Below are 23,701 nucleotides of genomic sequence, written 5' to 3' on the forward strand. Positions count from 1 at the left end.
GTAAGTCCACAGTACGCAATTAGTATTAGCTATTGCAGTTCAGTCACAGCTGACGATGTAGCTACATAACTTAAATACTTTGCAAAAATGCAATTTTATTTTAAAAAGTGATATTTACCATCTTTTGCATAATTAAATACCAGCATTAGGAACTTCTTTTACTTTTTAAAAACAAACGTCCTTATCTCTGGTGAAATCAAGTGCAAATAATTGGCTCCCAGGTGAATCAATTAATGATGATGATTTCAACTCATTGTTTTTTGCAATGAATTTAACATGTAAATTCTTGTTCTTTTATTTAATTCTCAATGTTCCCTTGTGTAGAATCATCTTGTCTCATTTTGAAGACAAACAACTCCGGAAGGCCTCCTCTGGCATCATGGGAACAGAAAAATGCTGTGATAATTGCCGGTCCAGGTAAATGTTCCTCCCTAAAGACTACTGTGTTTAGAACATCTATGTTCCTATAACATACAAGACAAATGAAAATAAGTACATCAGTAATTTCTCCTAATAACATATTCTGGTTTTTTGTGCACTTCAGTATGTGAGTATTCTGATCAATACAAAAAGCCTCCTGAAATTTGCTTTTGTGTTTGAACCGCAGTGTCTGTTGTTGTTGTAGGCTTATCTCGGTACTGGAGCATGACAGGAGGCAATGCATACGCACCACACCAAATCCCAGATTGTAGTAAAGCCTGTAACAAAAGATCACTGCTGCTATTAAAATGTTTTGGGTTTTTTTTAAGTGACTTATTACAATACTCTTGAAGACTGTAAAATAAATTTTATGTTTCCCACCTTTTTAAAACTTTGGTATCTGCCTCACAGAATTAATTCTGAAGAAAGTTTAAAAGCTGTGTGTGCCAGCAAATTTTTCTTATCCTGCTTGACTGTCATAGATTCTAAGGCCACAAGTGACCATTGTGGTCGTCTAGTCTGACCTGCTGTATCACACAGGCCATAGAACTTCTACAAAATGATTCCTAGAACAGGTCTTTTAGGAGACCATTCAAATCTTGATTTAAAATTGTCAGTGATGGAGACTCTACCATGACCCTTGGTAAGTTGTTTCAATGGTTAATTACACTTGCTGTCAAAAATTTATGCCTTATTTCCAGTCTGAATTTGTCTAGCTTTAATTTTCAGCCATTGGATCATGTTATATCAGGAGTTCTCAAACTGGGGTTCGTGACCCCTCAGGGAATCGCAAGGTGGTTACTTGGGGGTCCCGAGCTGTCAGCTCCATGGGGCTGGCAGCCCCAACCCCCCATTAAATTAAATTACTCACCTCCTGTTTTTAATTTATAAGGGGGGGCCACACTCACAGGCTTGCTGTGCGAAAGGGATCACCAATACAAAAAGTTTGAAAACAACTGTGTTATACCTTTCTCTGCTAGATTGAAGAGCCCATTATTAAATATTGGTTCCCCATGTAGACTTATAGACTGTGATCAAGTCATCCCTTAAATTTCTCTTTGTTAAGCTAAATAGATTGAGCTCTATGAGTCTGTCACTATAAGACAGGTTTTCTAATCCTTTAATCATTCTCTTGGCTCTTCTTTACACCTTCTCTAATTTGTCAACATCCTTCTTGAATTGTGAGCACGAGAATTAGACACAGTATTCCATCGGTGGTCGCACCAGTGCCAAATAGTGTGGTAAAATAACCTCTCCGCTCCTACCTGAGATTAACCTGCTTATGCATCCCAGAATTACATTAGCTCTTTTGGCCACAGTATCGCACTGGGAGCTCACGTTCAGCTGATTATCCACCACAACCCCCAAATAGTTTTCAGAGTCCCTGCTTCCCAGGATAGAGTCCTCCATTCTGCAGATATGGCTGACATTCTTCATTCCTAGATGTATACACTGACATTTAGCCGTATTAAAACTCATATTGTTTCCTTGTGCCCAGGATACAAAGCGATCTAAGTCACTCTGTATCAATGACTTGTCTTGGTTATTGACCACTCCCCCAACTTTTGTGTCATCTTTATTAGTGATGATTTTATGTTTTCTTCCAGGTCACCAATAAAAATGTTAAATTAGCGTAGGGCCAAGAACTGATCCCTGTTAGACCCCACTGGAAACACAACTGCCCAATGACTATTCCCTGTTTGTTTACATTTTGAGATCTATCAGTTAACCAATTGTTAGTCCATTTAATGTGGCATGTTAATTTTATATCTTTCTAGTTTTTAATCAAAATGTCATGCAGGGCCAGGTCAAACGCCTTACAGTATCCTCAACACTGTTACCTTTATCAACCAAGCTTGTAATCTCATCAAAAAAAGATATTAAATTAGTTTGGCGGGACCTATTCTGTGTAAATCCATGTAATTAATGCAAATCAACATTACCCTCCTTTAACTCTTTATTAATCAAGTCCTTTATCAGTCACTCCATTATCTTTCTTGGGATTGATATCAGACCAACTTGCCTATAATTACCCAGGTCATCCCATTTACCCTTTTAAAAAAATTGGCACAACATTATGTTTCTTCCTGTCTCCTGGAACTTCCCCAGTGCACTGAGACGTATTGAAAATCAACATTAATGGTCCAGCAAGCTCCTCAGCCAGCTCTTTTAAAACTCTTGCATGTGAGTTATCTGGACCTGGTGATTAAAAATGTCTAATTTCCTCCTGAGATATTAGTGGAATGAAAAGAGTAGTGTCATCACCATGTGATTAGACTAATCATCAGTTTTTTCCCCAAATACAGAACAGAAATATTTTTAAACACTTCTATCTTTTCTGCATTATTCATCATTCTACCATTTCCATCTAGCAGAGGAACAATACCATTCTCAGGATTCTTTTTGTTCCAAATATATTTTAAAAATTTCTTCTAATTGTCCTTAACTCTGCTGGTCATACATTTCTCCTTGTGTCCCTTTACTTCCCTTATCAATTTTCTACAATTCCTAACTTCTGATTTATATTCATTACTAACAACTTCCCCTTTCCCCTTATATTTGCTATAAACCAGGTTGGTTTTTAACCAGAACAGTCTTCTTCCTTGACTGTGGCTTTTTAGGCATCTAGTAAGGTGTTCTTAACTCTGCTATTTCATGGAGTCTCCTATTGCGACTTGAACCTATGTCCCATTAATGTTGATATTAGTTACATGCATGTGTCAAGGGGAGATAAGACCACTACGTGTTTGAGTAACATCAATAAAAGTAGAAGTGTCTTTCATTCTTGAACTTGTAGTAGACTGTGTGTCTGTATTCCCTGCCAGTGTAAGAATTCTGGTATAAGGCATCTAGATCAGTGGTTTTCAAACTGCGGGTCGCGACCCAGTACTGGGTTGCGGAATGTAAGGCACTGGGTCGCGGTGGCTCTGGTCAGCACCCCGACCGAGCCATTAAAAGTTCTGTCAGTGGTGCTGCCTGGCTAAGGCAGGCTAGTCCCTACCTGTTCTGATACCACGTTGCGCCCTGGAAGTGGCCAGCAGCTGCCCTTGCCCTGAGCACTGGCTCCGCATTCCCATTGGCTGGGAACCGGCCAATGGGAGTTGTGGGGGGCGGTGCCTGTGGGCAAGAGCCATGTGGAGCCGCTTGCGTGCCTCTGCCTCGGAGCCAGACCTGCTGCTAGCCGCTTCCAGGGTGCAGCACGGTCTGCAGTGCCAGGACAGGCAGCAAGCCTGCCTTAGCATCCCTGCTGCGCTGCTGACTGGGAGCCACCCGAGGTAAACCTGCATCTCAACCCCGCTCCCCAATCCCCTGCCCCAGCCCTGAGCCCCCCACAGATCCGGAGCCCTTTCCTGCACCCCAAACCCTTTATCTCTGGCCCCACCCCAGAGCCCGCACCCCAACCCTCAGCCCAGAGCCCCCTCCCACACCCTAAACCCCTCATTCCTGGCCCCACCCCACAGCCTTCACCCCCACACCCCAAACTCCTCATCCTCAGCTCCGTTGGGTTGCGGATATCAACAATTTTCCTCAGTTGGGTCACCAGAAAAAAAAGTTTGAAAACCACTGGACTAGTTGTGCTCCACTGCTCTCAAAAAAAAGTAATCAGTTCAGCTATGCTTCTTGTCTGTTCACAAATTATGGGATAATCCCTTAGCTGCACTGTAGTTGTGATTAGAGCAGAATTTTATTTTAGAGATGATTTTTCATTGTGCCCTAAATCTACATGCAAAGTCACATTGGCTTTAAAATTTCAATGCCAGTGAAAGGTCGTGGCTTAAGTTTGTGTTAATTTTGGGGTTGTTTGAGAGAGAGAGCCGTCCCTACTCCCACCACATGACCTGCTTTTAATTTTTGCTGGTGTTTTCTTTCCCCATGTACCTGAAGAGAACTGTGGCTACAACCCACGTAAAACTTGTATCTCAGGACTTCCCTAACCCCATGGTAGCTAAATGCAAAAAGCGGTGTAAAAGCAACTTGAAAGCTGTTGGGTAACATATTAGAATACTAAGACGATCAAAGGATTAAGAGTTGGTCACCCAGTGCTAACTCTGCTACAGGTCATCAGGCACAAGTTCATGTTGCCAACACAGTTTTACCTCATGGAATTTTGACTTTTGTATCTTGAACACTAGATTTTTGCATTTAAAGGTATATTTAATTGCATATTTAAATGTAAAAGCTGTAATTCAAACATATGCTTTATATATTTAACTATATTTTAATAAATAACACCCTTATTTCTGAGTGTTTAGCACTTGGCAGTTAATCTTTGTTTTCTTGTGCATGTTAGAACCCTTTGCTGCACCATTAACAGTGACACAGAAGAGAGTTTGCAGGATTTCGGTCAGCAAGCGTACCAGCTGATGTCTGCAGTGAGGGCCTTAGACGAGAAGTTTGGAACTGGAGTTCCGGTTTTGTTTCTCCGAGGATCTGTAAGTTTGGTTAAAATTCGTTGTGTATTTTTGGTGTGGAGGGATAACGTTCCTGTGATAGCCCCCTCCCCCCTTCCTGCTCCCAAAAACAATACACACATTTCACTTTATAGTACCTCTCTCCCCAACCCCCGCAAAGGCCACTCTTAATGCACCTTCCTCTAGAGAAAGGCTGAACAGACTAATTCAGTAGCACTGGTGTGTTAGCCCTGGAGCTGCTCTTTATTATTATAATGGATTGTTTGTATTGCAGTAGTGCCTATAAACCATGGCCCTTACTGTGTACAATGAATAAGCTGATGGTCTCTGCCCCCAAAGAGTTCACACTTTTAGGCTCCTTTTTCTAAAGGTTAAACATTCAACATTCCCAGCCCTTTCTGGCCTAAGAGTTTGGATCCAAACTAAGGTCCTGTACTTAGCCGTGTATTGAGCTGCCTCTAAACCTCTTGACTGTCTTTTTCTGGGTTGTTTATAGTCAGCTTTTGAACAAGTGGAAGTAACCTCTAAAACTAGAGGGGTGATCAAAACTTTTCCACTACCTGTGAACATTTTACCTGCAATTTAATCGCTTGTATTGTTTATAGCAACTGAAATACTTTTCTAATGGGAGGAGGTATTCTTCTCTCCATGCAGGTGTGTAACTTCCATTAACCCTAAAAGGGGCTGTTTGTTTACAGTGAAGGGAGAATACATCTTTTTGTTCTCTAAATTTCTAAGTAGCTAGCCTGTTGACTGGTGATTGAGTAGAGTAGAAGATTATGCTTGTGTTAATGAGCACTTTTGTCTTGCTGACTTAATATGGTGGGTAGGGTTGAAGCAAGGCACATTGAATGATTTATACAGATCTTTACATGTAAAGGCTTTTTAAATATCATGGGGAAAATAATCACTGAAGAATGAAATATGAAGACAGTCACAAAACAAACATTTTGAAAAAGAGTGTGTTTTTAGCTTGGAAGAAAATTACTTGTTAATCGTAGGGAAATACATGATTAAATTTTTCCCTTTATTAGGAATAACTCTTGTTAAAATCTTGGCATTGATATATTTAATAAAATATCTGGATCACAGTTTATATGCCTCTTTTTCTTTTTTTAAGTCAGAAGGCTTTGTAATGTGAAAGTTGCAGACTACCCCAAATAGCAATGCAAATGGTAATGAAAATTATCTCCAGCTGTAAACTTCAGCTTAACTGCTGTCTATAATGTTTCTACTTTTTTGTAAAAGGTGTTCTTAAGACTTTGAAAGTTGTGTAATAAGACTAAATATCCTAGAAAATCCTAGGAAATAACCCATCCTTATCATCATAAGATATCTAAATACTTTAAAAGGTTTGTGTCAAGTTCATGAAGAATTGTGCTGTCTTGGATTTTATTTAACCTAGCAGTGTCTTTTCATAACAAATAGGTACAGGTGGGCTCCTAGACAGACTTCAGGTGGGTCACAAGAGAGATCAGATTTCACCTATTATTTGAAAACTGAGTCCGCATACGGTACTGAACAAGTCCTCTGGGAGTCTTCAAATTAAGAAGTTGCCTTGACTGAAATTTTATACCACCGCTGCTAGAAAAATATGCAACTTTAGAACATGACCACATTAATAAACTGAAATAATGTGGGTACTGAAATAATGTGAGATACTCTAGGCTCCAAAATCTTTGTGGGCACTCATGTGAATACCTTTTAGTCATAATTCTAATGTTTGATAATATCTAAGATGTTAGTCATTGTTTCAGCTAATTACAGTTGAAATACTGTAAGTCCTATTCATATGGCAGTATCTAGTAAAACTCTAGATGAAAAATTCATTGTATTACACATTTTTGTGTGTTTTAAATGTAAGTATTGTTTTCAGTGAGCATTTCTTGAAAGTAAGTATTGCACATTACGTAGCCTTACAATATATATTTTAGAGAATAATTTATATGGTATAGTACCTGTAAGTAAAAGTCCATTCTTTTTAAACTTCAAAAATCCATAAATGAAAACGTTTAAATGAAGGCATTACAGAAACAAAATCAGGAACATAAATGTCCATGCTTCATTCCAATTTTGCAAACAAATTTTGAATCTGCAGATCAACAGCCAGATTTCCAGTATATTTTATACGTATGAATTGGGTTCACATCTTATCAAATATAAGAGATAAAGAACTACCAAGAATCAGCAAGAAAAAAGAATTGAATGAAGGTGTCTCAATGTGACAATATGAAAGACTGGCAAAAAGAAGTATAAAACACATGTTTCAGTGATCTCAGCAGTGTCATATAAATGTGGTGCTCTGTGCAGTTACCCAATTTGCAATTTATTAAGTGTCCCTTTTCCCCAGAAATTGTTCAAGGTCCTTTTCAGTCCTAAGTTTCTCTAATTCTATGACTTCTGCTGTCTGGTGTTTGAGTTCCACTGGAACTCCACTCCTCAGTCGGTACACTTGCCTTTAAGCAAGGCCACTTTCATCTATTTAGTGGCTAATCTCAGATTAGGACAGGTTAGTTCTCAATTTTTGACAGATTGCTTAATGGAGCAAGATGCTCCTGGAGTACAATCTCTCTCCTGGGGACCAGATAGGGAAATCAGGAATGTGTCTCATGTTGTTTGATAGTCCTGTGACTTTATGTACGTACGCATTTACAGAATTTTTTTTGTTTGCTTGACTTTTATAAAAATGCTCCCAGTTTTCCTTCTGGGCACATATACAACCGTTTAGAAACTGAAACAACCAATAGACCAAAGGTCAACCCTCGGAAGAACTGCTCTGTCCCCAGAAGAACAGAAACTAAGCTAGTTCAGGTGCCCTCCCTGAAGCAAAACCCTGTGTGAGTAGTACAAGGTTCAGCTATGTCTTGTAAATCAACCAAGTCAGGAAAACAGTTTCCACATCAAGTCCTCCACTGAGAATGTTCTGCTTCCAGTCTCTCAGCATTCAAATCTGGGGACAGCACAAATGTCTGAACTGTCTGAAGATGGTGCATTGGGAGAGAGAGTCTGTGAGGCATCTGAAACACATACCCTAGAGGGCTTTTGTAGATAAAAGTCAGCGCCTTGCATTGTACCCAGAAGCAAATAGGTAGGTGGACAGTACAGTTTGCAGAGCGCAGGTGTGATCTGCTGCATATGGCAGGGATCACTAACTAAATAGGTATGTGCATGCAGTCTGCCATGGCTGAAGGTAGTCAAGATGCAAGTAGGCTCGTTGAAGTAGTTCAGTTTGGATATTGAAGGCATGAATGACCGTGGTGCAGACATATCACAGAGGAGGTGCCTTTCTCCTTTTCTGTCTCTAGTGCAGGAACTGGCACATGTCATCCACAGAGTCGTTAGTCTGTGATACTCTTTGTCAATTCTGTCCTCCACACAACTAGCCCTTGACTCAGTCCCCTGGAGAGTGGAATGACACTACTCCCTAGAGACCTCGTGCACCATGACCTCACCATCACAGACCACTAGGTCTGCTCTTAGCCTGCACTCATCCCAGATACAGATTATGGCAGGAAGGAATAGGAGCTAACAAGAAGTAGGAGACCCTAGCCTGTACCAGGAAATGTCACCTCCTTTCTTGATCACTGTGAACAACACTAGCACCTGTAACCTGGGTGCCATCTTCAATTCAGACCACTCTGGATCTTCACATCTGGGGTATGCCTAAATCTTGCATATTCTTTCTGCATAGCATATTTAAGATATGGCCTTTCCTGTCCATCCACACAGCTAAACTCTCAGCCAAGCTCCCATCATCTCACATCTTGATTACTGAAGCATCTTTCTCTCTGGCCTTGACAAATGCCATCTTGATGCATTGAGAATGTTGCTGCATGGATCATTTTCCTAGCCCATCCCTTTGACCAAGTCACTTCTCTCTTTGAATTCCTCCATAGGTTCTCCCTTCTCTGTTGCATTGAACATAAGCTGTTTGTCTTCACTTTCACGGCCCTTCGCGCCTGATTGCCCCAGACGTATTATCTCATATTCACTTTCGGGATGTTGACAACATCTTTCAGTTGGGACATGATGTCCGCTTCCATCGTCCTCTGGTTAAGTTTTCAAACAAGCGCCTTCATGCTTCCGCCCATGCTGCCCATCATGCTTGGGAAGAGCTACCTCATTATCCGCCTTCAAACCCTCCTTAAACCTCTCCTCTGCTGCGCTGCCTACAAACCCCGCCCCACCCCACCCTCAGTTTGTCTGCTGGCTTGTTGATGCCACAGCCAATGGTTCTAGTGCCCCCAGAGGGTACATGAAGCATCTCCCCTGCACAGTTCTGCGTCCAGAAGGGTTCTGGGAGAAGGGTGGCCCCTTCTGGACCTCATTTTACTCTGTCCTCCATAGTGCAGCAGTCCCTGTTTTGGTTGCTTTTTCCCCTACCAGCTGGAATCTCTAATTGGCTCTTCTCTGCAGTCCACCCAAGGGGAGGAGGGAAGAGGGATGCAACCTGGGTCCTTGTGCCTTCAGAACTGGGATCTTCTCTGTACTGGGTTCAGGAGATGCTAGTGGGAGTGGTGGCCCTGGATCCTAGCAGACAAGTAAATTGTGGCCACAGTCCTTAGGCAGTCTTGGCAGAAGGCCCCAAAGTGGAATGAATAGGCACAGAGGAAAGTACCTTGTCACCACTCCAAGTGACAGCAGTGAGGTACATTGGCATGGCCCTTGCTCTAACAAGGGACAAAGGGAAGGATTCAGATTCAACGGTTTCAAATTCAGCCATTTTTAGTGGGTATTAAATGACTTTGCCAAACATATTCTGATGTTTGGAGGGGTTCTCCCATATTTCTGGCATTTTCAGTCTTCTTCAACTTTCAGTTCCTCATTTTAGTAATGATGGCTTATATTCGTACTGGACTGCATGACTATTTCTGTGCTTCACCAGTTATGGTGGAGTAGTTTTTCTAGTAATTAAGGAGTCTGACCAAAATGTTTGAATGATTTCAGAATTCCCAGCGTCTCCCAGACAAGTACCGAACTCACGCTCTCTTTGGTAGTGGAAAGGACTGGCCAGAGAATTGGTGGAAGGCTTTGGGCCGACAGCTCATCACTGAAGGGTTCCTTAAAGAAGTTTGTGGTCGAAGCAAATTTGCAACTCTGTGTGAGCTTACTAAAAAGGTAATCTTGTTGTAAAACCTTCCTGTGAGAGGTTTCTTATGGCAATGTAAAGTTGAGTGACTTGGTCTGTATCCCACAGGGTAGAGACTGGCTATGTAAAGCTAGGAGTGAGTTGTATCGGACTCTTCTGCTACAGCCCAGTGAAGAACTATATCTTAGGAAACCTCACACTCAAAGGTAACCACAGCCATATATGTTATGCATGTGTCACTTTTATGTTGCAGGAACAAATATGTGAATCCCGCTACTGAAGACTTTCTGTGCCAAGGAGGAGGTTTCTGCACTAAGGGGTTTTTGGTTTGTTTGTTTTTTTTGCGGGGGTGGGGGATATCTCTTGGGCACAGTCTTGCTTGCATAAGAGGGACTACGCTCCTCAGAATCAATGGTTCCCTCCTCCGTGGGGACCACCCCAGTTTCCATATTACCTCTCATGCTGGACTTACTGGGGCTATGGGGGATCCATATATATGACATCCCAAATCTCTGTGATCCCACTGGGAGTCTAGATAGCCCTCTCCATGCAGAGAATAGCCTGAATCTTCTCAAGAACTAATGGAGGAAGAGGAGGAACCGTATCATGTGGAACCACCAGCTCCAACAGAGTTGTCATCTTCATTGCCAGACAAGGAGTTTCGTTGGCTTCACCATCACCCCCTGATGGTTACAAGCAATTTTAAAATCTTCTGAGGAGGGTCACGCACACGCTCCAGATCCTTCCAGAGGAAGTGCAGGACACCCCTCATAAACAATTGGACGTTCTCTAGAGAGCTAGTCCCCAGTAAGGTGGCACTTCCCATTAATGATGCCATCTAAGGGTTAGTTTACAGTAGAAGCGCTATAGTAGGGCTACACTGTTGTGGCGTGTCTGGTGAAGATGCTCTATGCTGACGGGGGAGAGCTGTCTCGTCGGCCTAATAAAACCACCTCCTTGAGAGGCGGTAGCTGTGTTGGAAGAAGCTCTCCCGCCAACCTAGCGCTGTCCAGACTGGGACTTAGGTTGGTGTGGCTTAGGTCAGGAGTGGCTTATTCACTCCCCTGAATGACGTAAATTATACTGTCATAACCTGTAGTGTAGACATGCCCTTACAACCAGCCAAGACAGTCTGGCCACTTGTGCTCCTACTCGAGAAACAACAGAAAAGTAGTACTCTGTGTCATCTAAGGAGGTGCCCTTAGCTTCATGTTTCTTAGTCCACCTATCAGTGAAGATTGCCTTTCTGGTTGCCATCACCTCAGCTAGAAGAGTAGGTGAAGTGGGGGCCCTTATAGCTGAGCCACCTCACACGATCTTCCATAGGTGTTTCCCTGAGATTACACCCAAAATTCACCCCCAGAGTAGTCTTGGAATTCCATCTAAATCAGACCATTCTCTTACCGGTCTTCTTCCCAAAGCTGCATGCCACCAGTGAGGATAGGAAACTTCACTCTGTGGACACTCGTTGAGCCTTGGCATCCTACCTGCAAAGGACTAAATCCTTTAGACTTTCCCAAGACTGTATCCTTCAGAGCAAGTGAGGGTGAAACAATCTCTTCTCAGATACTTTTGGGCTGCATCCTGCTGTGTTATGAGTTAATGGCTACCTCTACCCCGCAAGGTGTGAGGGCCCACTCAACCAGAACCCAAGCTGCATCAGTAGCTTCAGTTAAAGATGTTCCTCTCCTGGAAATCTGTAAAGCTGGAAGTTGGGGTTCTGCTCATTACCCGCTGGTGCAGGCTTCTACAGCTGATGCCTCCTTTGGCAGAGTAGTCCTCCAGTCGATGATACAGCAGGGTTCCTTGCACTCTTCTCAGTGACTACTGCTTGTGAGTCACCCAGAGTGGAACACTCATAGGGACCATCACTTGACAAAAGAGAAGTAACTTACCTCATATAGTAACTGGGGTTCTTTAAGATGTGTGGTCCCTATCTGTTCCACTACCCACCCTCCTTCCCCTTTGCTGCGGAGCCTTCTGCTAGGGCTATTTGCGGTAGAAAGGTAACTGGAGAGGTGTTCAGCCCATGCCACCACCTGTGCCCTCAGTTTGGAGCACGAGGAGGAGAAGGGAGCAGGTGCAGACCAATGGATGCAGCTAGCAAAAAATCTTTGGTGGGCCACAGATTGCAAAGAACTCCAGTAACCTTTCTTTGCTCTCTGTATTCTGAAACCATCCTCTCCCAAGGTGTATTTTGAAATGTCAGCCTTCTTGTAAGAGTGATTATTTTTCTATATGTTTTGAATACAATTGAATTCATTTTCTTACAGCAATAGACAGATAACTTTGGTTGCAGGACCACATTCACCAGATATGAGGTCAATAAAGCTGACACCAGAGAAACAGGTCTGTATTTCAGAAAAATATTACTTATCAGACACTTCATTATACTCTTTAGTGATGTGCAAGTGAGCTTACAGATCAGTATATTTAGCTATAAAGTCTTCTCCACATATTTGAAAGCTTAAGATGCACAGTAAAGCAGCACACAATGTAGGATTTACAGATCATTTGTACGAGAGTTGTGAGTTGTGTGGTGAACAAAATAATTGGTACACTGAAATATACTGAACACATTAATGTGTGAAAGTGAAGTGTAGTATTAACACCCAAATATGCACTACCTGCTTCACAAAAGACATAGAATCATAGAAGATCAGGCTTGGAAGGGACCTCAGGAGGTCATCTAGTCCCACCCCCTGCTCAAAGCAGGACCAATCCCCAATTTTTGCCCCAGATCCCAAATGGCCCCCTCAAGAGTTGAACTCACAACCCTGGGTTTAGCAGGCCAATGCTCAAACCACTGAGCTATCCCTCCCCACATGGAAAATCACAATCCCTTCCTTGGGATTTTGTAATCTAAATGTTTACAGATGACATGGAATGAGGGAGTGAGAAACAGCAGTAACTCTCTGCATAGTGCAATCTCAGCCATAACTCTGGATTAAGTTATTTATCTGGGATTAAATTAAATGTAAACTAAATGTAAAGACCGCCACTACAGTTTCTAAAGGGTTTCAGAAAATGGGGTGAAACTCCAATGCCTACATTAGTGCAAGGGGCTGAGAGGGAACCCTAATTCTACATTTCTTAGAATTTTCTCAGTTTTTCTCAACATGAACATATTTTACCATAGTGGCTTTTTTATGTAAAGTGTTTATTCATTCATTCTGTAAGTTGTTGTTTTATAACAATTTCCTCTTGTACTGTGACTAAGGTTAGAAACTTTAAATCTGTTTTCTAATGAGAATCAATATACTGTAACACACATCTGCTTTTTACTCATGTATGGTGTATATTTGTAATAATGTACTAGAGGGACACCAGGTACAAAAAGGAAATAATTTTTCCGTTATGCAACAGACTGTAGTGTGTTTTGAAAAAAATCGATCCCTTTCTGTACTGACTATCTTTGAAACAAATTGGTATAAAAATGTAAATGAATATTTTACTGTTAATATTTGTATTGGGAAAAATGTGGATGATATCTTTGATTTTCTGACTTGGTTTTTTTTATTTTTAAAACAGACATATTTGCAGGAAATGTTTTCTTATCAAGGAGCAAGTAAAATTTCTACAAGGGGCAAAGTCTCAAATGAAAGGTACAATGGACTAAATTATTTCTGCTCATCTCTCTTTCTCTACTTATTCGTTCTTTCCTGTGTTGTGGAGGTGGTATCTGTAGAGCAACTGTCAGAGAAGAAAGTAAGTCTGTTTGTGGTGTAAACTGAACTTTTCTTTTTAATGTCTCAAATCATTAGTGTGAAAATAAGTGCTGTACAGGTGTCAGACTTCATATAACCTTTAAGAAACAAGGTATAATCTGTCCATCTGAAAGACTTCAAAAACAGTATTAAGAGAGCAAATAATTTTGATAGGAAAATTAGGTAAACACTTTTAATTTTGCCTCACATGACATGCTACAATGTCACAAAATATAAGTTAGGTCATGCTCTGAAGTAGGTAGGGTTGCAGTGTGTTAAATGGCTCTTTAAAACATCCCACATTATTTTAAAAAAGTGACTATAAAATACTTCTATTGCCGATTACCTGAACTGAACCAATAACTGAACATTTATATCATACAATTAAGTAGACCATAACTGTTCAAAAATTTTAACAGGCCTTGTTTTCTGCACAGTACAAGTCCATGAGCCTTTTTAAATGCAGCTAATTCAGTCTGTTTTGGGTTTGATTTTAGGGGTGTGTTTAAACTCTAAAATTAAGACACATTTTCATTTGTTGACCTTTTAAATTCATATGCAAGGGAAATAAACATAACAAACATTAATTAAAAACCAAGCTATAAAATAGCTTTTATTTATTCCAGGTTGCTTTGCTGGTCACTTGGTTTTTGCTTAGTTGCTATTTTTTGATAACTTGATACCTTTTGGATGGGTCCGGATATGTGATACAGTGTTTGGATGGGTCCGGATAATATAAAACGTAAGAATCGTTGGTTTCTGTGCACCTTACAACGCTGTGCCTGTAGTGACACAGCCAGTGCGCAGTGTAGACATAGCCTAAATGGAGAAATTCAGCAGCATAGTTATACTGGTATAATTGTATTGCTGTAGTTATACCAGGATAACTCCTAGTGTGGACTCTGGTGTGTCTATGCAGATGTGTTTTAATGCAAATGGCAACTAGATTGGCTGAGACCACCTGTCTGGCTGGCTCATATACACTAGGACTCCCAAACCTACTAATCTCAGCAGAGCAGAGCCGGTGCAAAGTGAATTGATAAATTGATCTAATAGGAATATGAATGTCACATTTTATTTTTTTTTTAAATTTAATAGTGACCTGGTGCAGTCACCAATCAAACTGAAGTCTCCAGAACCTGCTGTTTCATCCAGAGAGAGGGAACTGCACGTAAGTCTATTAAACAGAAAGGGCATCTGCTTGTGTAAGAAGTGCATTAAAATTGTGCTTGTGTACATCTAACGCAGTCCTAGAGACCATCTTTGTCCCTCCAAAGAGTCAACCAGAGAAACTGCTGTTAAACTGGATTTTTCAGCTTTTACCCTAAATTTTAGGAAGGTGCCTTGAACTGGAGTCCTTGATGAGAATTTAAAAATGTTGAGATTATGGTGTGGATGTGGTTTAGATTCTGACTGCTCATCTGTTTTATTTTTGGGTGGTAGTTTGCTTTCTCATGTAGAAGTTTTCTTCCCATACTTTAATCACTTCTAAGTCCTTGACTTAAAGTGTTCTTTAAAGCAAAGTCTTACATGTATTCATACTTTGGCTTTGTTCTTTACAGACTGTTCTATACAGTAAGCTGCTGGCAGCCAGACAGAAGCTAGCCAGTGAGAAGGATATTCCTCCGGCTGTGTTGGCAACAAATAAAATATTGGTGGACATGGCCAAAATAAGGTAAAGTCTTCAGTTTGAAAACCACACAAGTCCAAAGGTACTCTGGAGTCTTACTCTCACTCCTGCAAGCCAAGTTAGTAACAGAATTATGTTGATGCATTACTTCCCATGTGCCATAGATTTTAGGTGTTGTACATAAACATATTGAGGAATTCTGTTTTTCCACATGCTTCCAGTTCAGTAACTTTCTGCATCAGCAGAATTATTAATCTGACCGAATTTTAAAGAAAAACTTCTCATTTTGGTATACTGTTACTATCAAGAGGTGCAGGAAGAACTCCTCAAACTGAGCGCTTCTGCTGTGTGTGTCTGAATTTCGTGATCACATAAATTCTGAAAATGTATGTGTAAAGTTTATTAACATTTTTAGTAGCCCCAAGGATATTGTAGCTACCTCCATTCCACATGTCTATGGAGCTGTGTGAACTCAGATGGTATGCAGCTAGAACAGTTATCGCAGTTATCGCTTATGTTGGTTCAGCTCTACAGGTGAAATTTGACTGCATGTATCAATTACTCTGTTTCTGAAAGTATCTTGTCAAGTCAACCTTCACCACTGCCAGTGATGTCTGCCTTCATGGTCCATTTATCAGCCTCTCCCACGAGCAAATTCATGCCTTCTTCCAAGCCACCACTTATGCATGAAGCCTCTCCCTGAACTAAGCAGTAGAGCAGCGACCGTGTCCTTCTTCAAGACCCACTTCTGCCATGCTGCATATGGTAAAAGGCTAGGCTGCTGGCATCAGACATGCACCTTGCTCGTAGCTTTGGGAAAAAACAACCTAAAACCTGCAAATTTTACTCGTACCCAGCCTTTGTCAACATGCCTTCCTGGCTGGCTGGAGAGGGGATGAGGTGCAGGGAAAGCAGCAGTGTACCCTGCCCAACCCTTCCTTCCCTGCTCCCTCTGCTTGTCCTTTTTATTAGCTTATTGCATTTGTCTTCATTTGGATTGTACGATCTTCAGGGACTGTCTCTTACCCCGTCACCTGACCGGGACTCTGTGCACTTCTGTACTACAAAGGAATAATCAGGGTGTTCCAGTAAAAATCTCCAGAAAGATGGAGAGAAGAAATGAACTTCCTTACATGATTTCCCACTATAAAAGCAAGTATTGTAAGACAACCCATCATATAAGGAATGGTTCTGCAGTGTGTTGCCTAACGCAAAGTCATAGGTGCCCAGTCTGTGTCACTAAAGAGGACTGACAGCATGAGGTGGAGAAGTTCTTTCACAGGGTCGAGATCCATGTTGATGGCTCCAGCTGCTGGGAGCATGCAGACACAAAATGGCTCAGCTGGATATGTTCGCAGGCAAAAACCGTCAAAACACTTCTGCTCAATTCCTGTGGGATAGGCAGACAAGTTCTCCCACAAGGCACTATGATCCAAGCCATAGAGTGGCCACAGCTGGTGAGGGCACGAGGAACCCAGGATATGATGGTATTCACCTACAGAAGCTGAAGTTGTGACTGGGTCTGCGTAGTCCAGTATGGATGTGCCAGCACAGGTGTGAGGCTTGGGTTTCCTGTGCAGTATGGACACTCAAGTGCAGGCTTGGAAACACTGAGTCTGCAGGTACAGGTCACGCAGACAGGTTTATTATGCTGTGTAAACAAACCCATAGAGTTTAAAGCCAGAAGGGACTTCCAGATCGTCTAGTCAGATCTCCTGTATATCATAAGCCACCAGTTCCACCTAGCACCCTCACGCCAAACCCAACAATCAAAATTACACTAAAGATTTACAGTCGATAGGAGACGAGGCTGTACTCTGTCACCGGGAAAGAACAGGAGGGACCGAGGTGCACGAGTGCCTGAGGTCCCTGCAGTGGCAGGGAAAGGATAGATGAGATTTACCCAGATAATCCGGGCAAGTCACCCCCATACCCACACGCTGAAGAGGAAGGTGAAAACTCCCCAAGGTCCCTGCCAGTCTGACCTGGGGAAAAGTCTTCCCTGACCCCACACATGGCATTCAGTTGGACCCTGAGTATGTGAGCAAGAACCAGCCAGCCAAGCCCGTGAGAGACTGAATGCTCTGTGCCACTTCAGAGCCCTGGTCCTCCCTGTCCAGTGTCCTGTCTCCAGCCGTGGCCATCTCTGATGCTTTAGAGGAAGCAGATAAAAACAAAAAACCCAGAATAGATTGTAGAGGGAATCCCTTTTTGACCCCTGCAAGTGGTTGAAGCCCAGTTTATAGCCAGTTTGCCATGACAGAACATAAAAAAAAAATACATTAGTTATTAGTTGCAAAATAATGTATGTGCCAGAAAATATTAAGGGCTAGCAAAAAGCCACACACTTCCTCCATAGACCTTTGTATAAGAACTTTGAAAAATAACATGACTAAAACGCAGCCAGTGCTGTGATGGCAGAGTAATCACCTGTCAGTGTAATCTGTGGTTAAAGCGGGGATTGTCTTTCCTGTTCTGTTCTATACTTCACGTTCCAAAACATAAACCAGCAAAGCCCGGTAACTCTCCAGCGTGTTCTTGTTCTACCCGAAATAGGCCTACGACTGTTGAAAATGTGAAGAGAATTGATGGCGTATCTGAAGCAAAATCTGCCATGTTGGTTCCTCTCCTGGATGATATCAAGGAGTTTTGCCATGCAAATAACCTGGAGGTAAGATTTTTTCCTTCAACAGGGCCTTCTGCTTCCCTGGTGGAGCCCTCGAGACCTGCTTAGCTTGTGATTTACAAGTTGCATTTTTCAGGCTTTCTGGCATGGGTCCCTGTCCTTCCTCCAATTACAGGACAGGACTCATGTTGTAGCCTGTGGACAATCCTCCTGAATCACCTCAAGTTGCTGATACTGAGCAAAGCCCTCCTCTCACTCCTCCGGGCTGATTCTGCTTCCTCTGCAGCAATGAACGGCTGGGCCTTGGGAGTGGCATCCAGCTTGTCTGGTTGGCCGTGTGGTGGATGACAAGTAGGCCGGAGAAAGTGGGCTTCTAAATAGGTTTCTGAAGAAGTTTTCAAAATACAATATCAGCTCCTCTCCTTTCATTTCTTCTTGCCCTTGTTTTTCCCTTCATGTTCTCCAGTTTCCCATGTTCTTTCTCCCACCTCTTGTTAAGGATTTTTCCTTTCTTTTACCCAATCTGTCTGTGGCGAAGTAGATGCCCTCCTGAGGGTAGCTCCTGAGATATGACCGTCTCATGTACATCATAGCTAAGCATCCTGTAGGTTACTCAAGGGGCTATCTTCATCACTCCTTGAATAACTGACAAGACTGGCTACTGGGTTGAGTGGGTAAGCTTGGTCTCCCACGCCCTGGACTTGGCATGTCATGATTACAAGCTTCTCTGTGGGCAAGGGTGCTGGAACAATTTGTATAGTGGGGGTGCTGAGAGCCATTGAACCAAACTGCAAACCCTGTATATGACGGAAACCACTTCAAGCCGGGGAGTGCAGCAGCACCCTTTGTTCCAGCACCTATGCCTGTAGCTGTTCATTTCTTCACATATGCAATGGAAATCATTTTGATCCAGAAGTTCCAGGTTACACAGTGCGTAATGATACTGGATACGTTCTATGTAAATACCTGTGGAACAGATTAGCAGCCATGGCTCGCCTGGAGAACAAGCAAAACACAGGGGTGTTGAGAACCTCATTCCTAAGGTGGGGAGACTCTCATCTAAATCCCATGTAGGCCTCAGCAATTCAAGGCTTGGCTTGATCTCTCTATCTGGCGAAGGGACTAGAAAGTGAGGAAACACTTGGCCTAATCCCCCTCCTCCTGGCAGCTGTGGAGCAATAATACCTGTTGTGAGATGAGCCCTACAACAAGGTTTCTTTTCAATGGAACCTGTTAATGGCCACAGTCAGAATGCCCATGTGGTGCTGGTAACAAAGAAAGGAACCTCACTGTTACTTCCCCAAGAAGGAAGGCTAGATGGCAGCAGTGGAGAGGTTAGAAATTAGTCCATGCTTGGGTACACCAGTTTTGTAGTTCCTAGCCCGCCAGTTCTGGGAAGGAAATCTTCGGAGTATGGGGTCAATGCACACATCTTGTTACACTTAGAGGAGGGCTGATTATTCACCAGTTCCCCAAGCTTGCTTTCCGTTCTTTTAGAAATCATATATAAACTCCCTAAAATAGTGTGTGGCAAGCATCCAGTTTTTCTTAAAATAGCTAGTAACTATGCAGCCTGTTTTTAGGATTCATGGTAAATTGCAGACTGAGCTCTTTTATCATCAGTGCTCTTTTTCAAAGTGGCTCGGTTTATACAAAATCAGCATTCCAGCTCTTGACTTTCAGTGGCTCATATTTGAAAACAAGCAAAATGGGTTTTGTTAGCCATTGTTTTTTTTTTTTTTTAAATTGTATTGATTTGCAGTGCTAAATGTGGACCAAAGCCTTCAGTTATTCACTCAGGCAAAATTTCCAGTAAAGGCAGACTGCAGGATGTGGCCCTAAACATAGTGGCTGGCAAATCTGTAGCAGAAAGAAATAGATATTTCTAATTATAATGAGGACTGCAGAAGTCCTGGGTCTGTGCTGTTCGCATCTGATCTTAAATGTAGGAGGTTCCTCTCAACTCCCCAACACCGACCCCATCACTGAACTCCTGTCAGTGTCCACTTTGAGTCCTAGGACCAGTCTCAAATGTAGCTTGTACTGGTGTACATGCCGTCTTTCTTCACTCAGGTTTCCTTGCTGAGCTGATTGAATTCCTGTCTGGTTTGGTGCTTCAGCCACTGAGGCGATTGTCCTCAGTATTTTGAATGTCCTTTCACAAAATAACTGGTCTGGATGGGTCCATTGTCTCGTTGCTGCCATGACAACCATGGAACTGTTTCAGATGTTTCTGGCTCAGCACACAAAGCTGGTTACACTCCAGATTTGATATTTGGGTTGGGGTTGGAGACTGAGACATATGGAATTCGCCTTTGTCAGGGTCAGACTATTGCCTGTCATGGTTTGAGGGCAGGACTCACCTTTGCTTCCCATTTTATTGGTCCATCCTGGGAGACTGGTGGACCTGACTTTTCTGAAGGATGCTTTGCTCAGTGGACCCACTCTTCCAATATTCTCACTGAATGTTATGATTCCCTTCTTCTGGCCTAGTGGACAGAGCACTGGGCTTAGATTTGGGAGGTCAGAGGTCTGGTCCCAGCTCTGTTGCTGATCTTCTGTGACTTTGGGCAAGTCATTTCACTGCTCCATGCCTCAGTTTTGTGAACTGTAAAATGGGGATAATGATACTGACATCCTTCGTGAAGTGCTTTGGGATCTACTGATGAAAAGCGTTAGATATTATTCTGTCCATTACTATCCATAGGGTGGCACCCTGTCCCAGTGTGCTTTCTTTGCTGATCATTGTGGTGACAGACAAAGCACCAGGGGGATTCTGTGCTACCAGTAGTAGAAATCATGTTCTGAGTTTTTGCACTCTTATGCTTACCCTAGATGTGAAAGGATTCTTATTCTCCACTCTAGCGCCTGCAGAGTCCCAACCAGCAGATACATCCAGGCAGGAAGAGTGCCTGCCGAACTGTCTGTGCTTGGGTAGAGATGAGTGTTTCCCACTGTTGGGAGGAGTTTTCTCTCTGCTTCACAGATCAGGTCGCTGGGATGCAGGCTGTGTTGGCCTCTTCCGTGAAGGCAGAACCGTGTGTGTGTGGAGTGAGGTTGGGAGAAGGAGTCTTGTCAAGTTTTTAAAAACAAATTCGTAACTTAGAACACATAAAAATACATGTTTATTTAAAAATAAAAGATTACTCTACATTACTATATTATGGTACATATGAGTATCAAACTTTCTTAACAGTGCAGACTAATTCAGAAACTCACCAACCAGTCTGGTGTTTGTCAGTCCAGACACCAGTTATTTTGTGACCCCTGAGGTATGTTAAGCAGACTGTCCTATAGCTTGCTTCAGCACACGTGTGTGTACGTGTGCATATGAATTATAAGCATCCATCTTGGGGTTGTTCTACTGTTTATGTGTTGAACAGTCTGACTGTACAGTCCAGTTTGCTCAAAGTCTAGCTCTTCCATTTCCAATTCCAGAGCAGATGACCAGACAGGATGATTTCTTGGGCAGCTGTTACTGGGCTTCATTCCTGCTTACTCTTGTTTGTCACCCTACAGACAGACACATTCCCTACTTGTGGATCTAGGGAACAGCAGCTAGCAGCCCTCCAGAAGAGAGGTGGGTGCAGCCCCCTTCCGCAGTCACAGCTCACAACATACATGCTGTTCCATGAGAAGAACCAGTCTTTGGTAAGTTAGTTCCCATTGGCGGGGATGTGGATATGTGGATGTGGATATGCTGGTTGTCTAAAATAGATGGTGGAAATATTGTGTGTCTGGGGATTGCAAACTTGTTAAAACATGAGCCTTGAGGGCCAGACCGAGTTAGTTGCTGCTGTTCTCTTAAATCCTCCCTACGCTGCCAATGAGCCCCTGCTTTTGGAACACCAAATCCCTGCCATATCTGGAACAGAATGCCCCATCTGCACTGGCTGGCCAGGCAGCACTGGGAACTGTTTTTGCTATAACTGTGCCATTTCCACCTCCAACTGGACTTATCTCTTAACCCACAATAGTCAGATGGAAGCATCTTTCTGTACCATAGCACTATGGCATAGACACAGTACATAGGGCTGCATGTAGACATTTCTCCTGGGCTGGTGAGTACCGTGTCCCTGTTCTGGATATAAAAAAATCAAACCCTTTGCATTGTACCTCCATGTAAGTTTCGAATGGCCTGAAAAAAGCCCCACAGGAAAATTCAGTGTAAAATTGAAAGACTAAATATCAGTGCAACTTTCTGATTGAGACTTCCAAAGCTGTGATTCTTTCTGTACCCTGATCTCAGCCATGTTACTCACATCTGCTAAGACAGGCACTTGGGAGTTGGTAGTGCACAAAATATTGCATATGCACAGTTCTGGGAACCGTGACTTGGAATCACCTTTTGTGCATTTAAGGGCAAATCTGCCCTTGTAGCAGAGAAAGGCCCCAAGCATCAGACCAAGTGTAGTTCTTCTACCCAAGAGAGAGGATTTGGAGGTCTGCTCACCAGGTAGGCACCTCTCTGTAGTGCATACAACGGGTGGGCAGATGGCGCAAGGACAGAGAGAAGTTAAGAGTTTAAATGGAGAAGATTAATTATTTGGGCAGCGGATAGGAATGTTGACCCAGATTCAGCCCTTATACAAACGGTTTTGGAACACTTGGTACACTTAAAAACAATGGGTTTGTTTCTCTTGACTAAAGTCCACCTAGCAGCAATGGCAGTAGTCCATACTCATGTAAAGGTTAAAGCCACCTTCTCATACAGTCTCATGAAAACCTTTTTTAAAAGTTTATTGACTCCATATCCCCCAGTTCATGACCCGGTCCCTCCATGGACTTTGAATTAGTACTAAGACAACCTATATCTTCCCCGCTTGAGCCTCTACGGGATTGTTTTGTTTCATCTTTCCATAGAGACAGCTTTTTATAATAGCAATTTCTTCCACCAGAAGAATTAGTGAGTTGTATGCACTGATGGCAGACCACCTTCCCCATACTACTTTTCATAAAGATAAAGTCATCTTAGACCACATCCTAAATTCCTTGCAAAGGTCGTCTCGGAGTTCTGTATCAATCAGAATATAAATTTACTTGTGTTTTTTTCCTAAACCTCATTCGCAATAAAGGGGAGTCTAAATTACATTGCTTAAATGAGTGCTCTTAGCTTATATTACCTGATAGAATGAAGAACTTCATGTCTTGTCCAAGTTATTTGTTTCATTTGCTGGTACTTCTAAGGGTCAGGCCATTTCAGCACAGTTCCTGTCCAGATGGGTTAGACTTTGTATTGAGGAATTTTATCAAAAAGCTTCTCTTTCTCCTTCTGGTCCTCTTAAAACCCATTCTCTTAGAAAGGTAGGTACATCTGTAGCAGTCTCCAAACATATTCCTCGTATTGATATAATCAGGGCTGCTCCATGGCGTTCAAGTCACACTTTTACAGGACCTTATGCATTGGATCTGGCATCCAGCTCTGAAGCACAGTTTGGCAGAGTGGTGCTTCAGTCATTATTTAATTAAAACTCTGCTCCCTCCTTCCTTATTTACAGTCCTGCGTGTCTAACTGTCCCGAGAGTGGGAACATGCAGAGGACACTCGAAGAAGTAGTGAAGGTTGGGTGGTGGTAACTGGAATTCTTTGAGGTGTACTCTGCGTGTTCACACTCCCCACCTGCGTTCCCCGCTCCTCCAGCATCCTAGTTTTAGTGTTAGGTGGCATTCCACTTTTGTAGTTGGAAGGAACTGAGATGGCAGTAGCGCCAAGCCCCCCTTTTATAGCCACACCCACAGAACGCGCACCGATGCTGGGGGCAGGGGAGGGATGTGCACTAACGCGCACGGCTAGTAGAAGGTTGCACTGCCCTGGCTG

At 42.6% G+C, this 23,701-nt stretch overlaps 1 protein-coding gene across 3 annotated transcripts in view; it reads left to right on the forward strand.

Moving 5' to 3' along the window:
• Positions 1-23,701, forward strand: part of WRN (WRN RecQ like helicase) — a 112,664-nt gene that overhangs the window by 71,960 nt on the left and 17,003 nt on the right. For all 3 annotated transcript variants that reach the window (XM_048848757.2, XM_048848758.2, XM_048848761.2), the window contains exons 22-31: positions 325-417; positions 4,712-4,853; positions 9,780-9,950; positions 10,030-10,127; positions 12,195-12,270; positions 13,453-13,526; positions 14,727-14,799; positions 15,191-15,303; positions 17,815-17,929; positions 21,404-21,535. In XM_048848757.2, the coding sequence (XP_048704714.2) occupies positions 325-417; positions 4,712-4,853; positions 9,780-9,950; positions 10,030-10,127; positions 12,195-12,270; positions 13,453-13,526; positions 14,727-14,799; positions 15,191-15,303; positions 17,815-17,929; positions 21,404-21,535 (1,087 nt within the window). The remainder of the gene's footprint in view (positions 1-324; positions 418-4,711; positions 4,854-9,779; positions 9,951-10,029; positions 10,128-12,194; positions 12,271-13,452; positions 13,527-14,726; positions 14,800-15,190; positions 15,304-17,814; positions 17,930-21,403; positions 21,536-23,701) is intronic.

This window comes from Caretta caretta, chromosome 4 (genome assembly GCF_965140235.1).
Source record: "Caretta caretta isolate rCarCar2 chromosome 4, rCarCar1.hap1, whole genome shotgun sequence".
Taxonomy (NCBI): Eukaryota; Metazoa; Chordata; order Testudines; family Cheloniidae; genus Caretta; species Caretta caretta.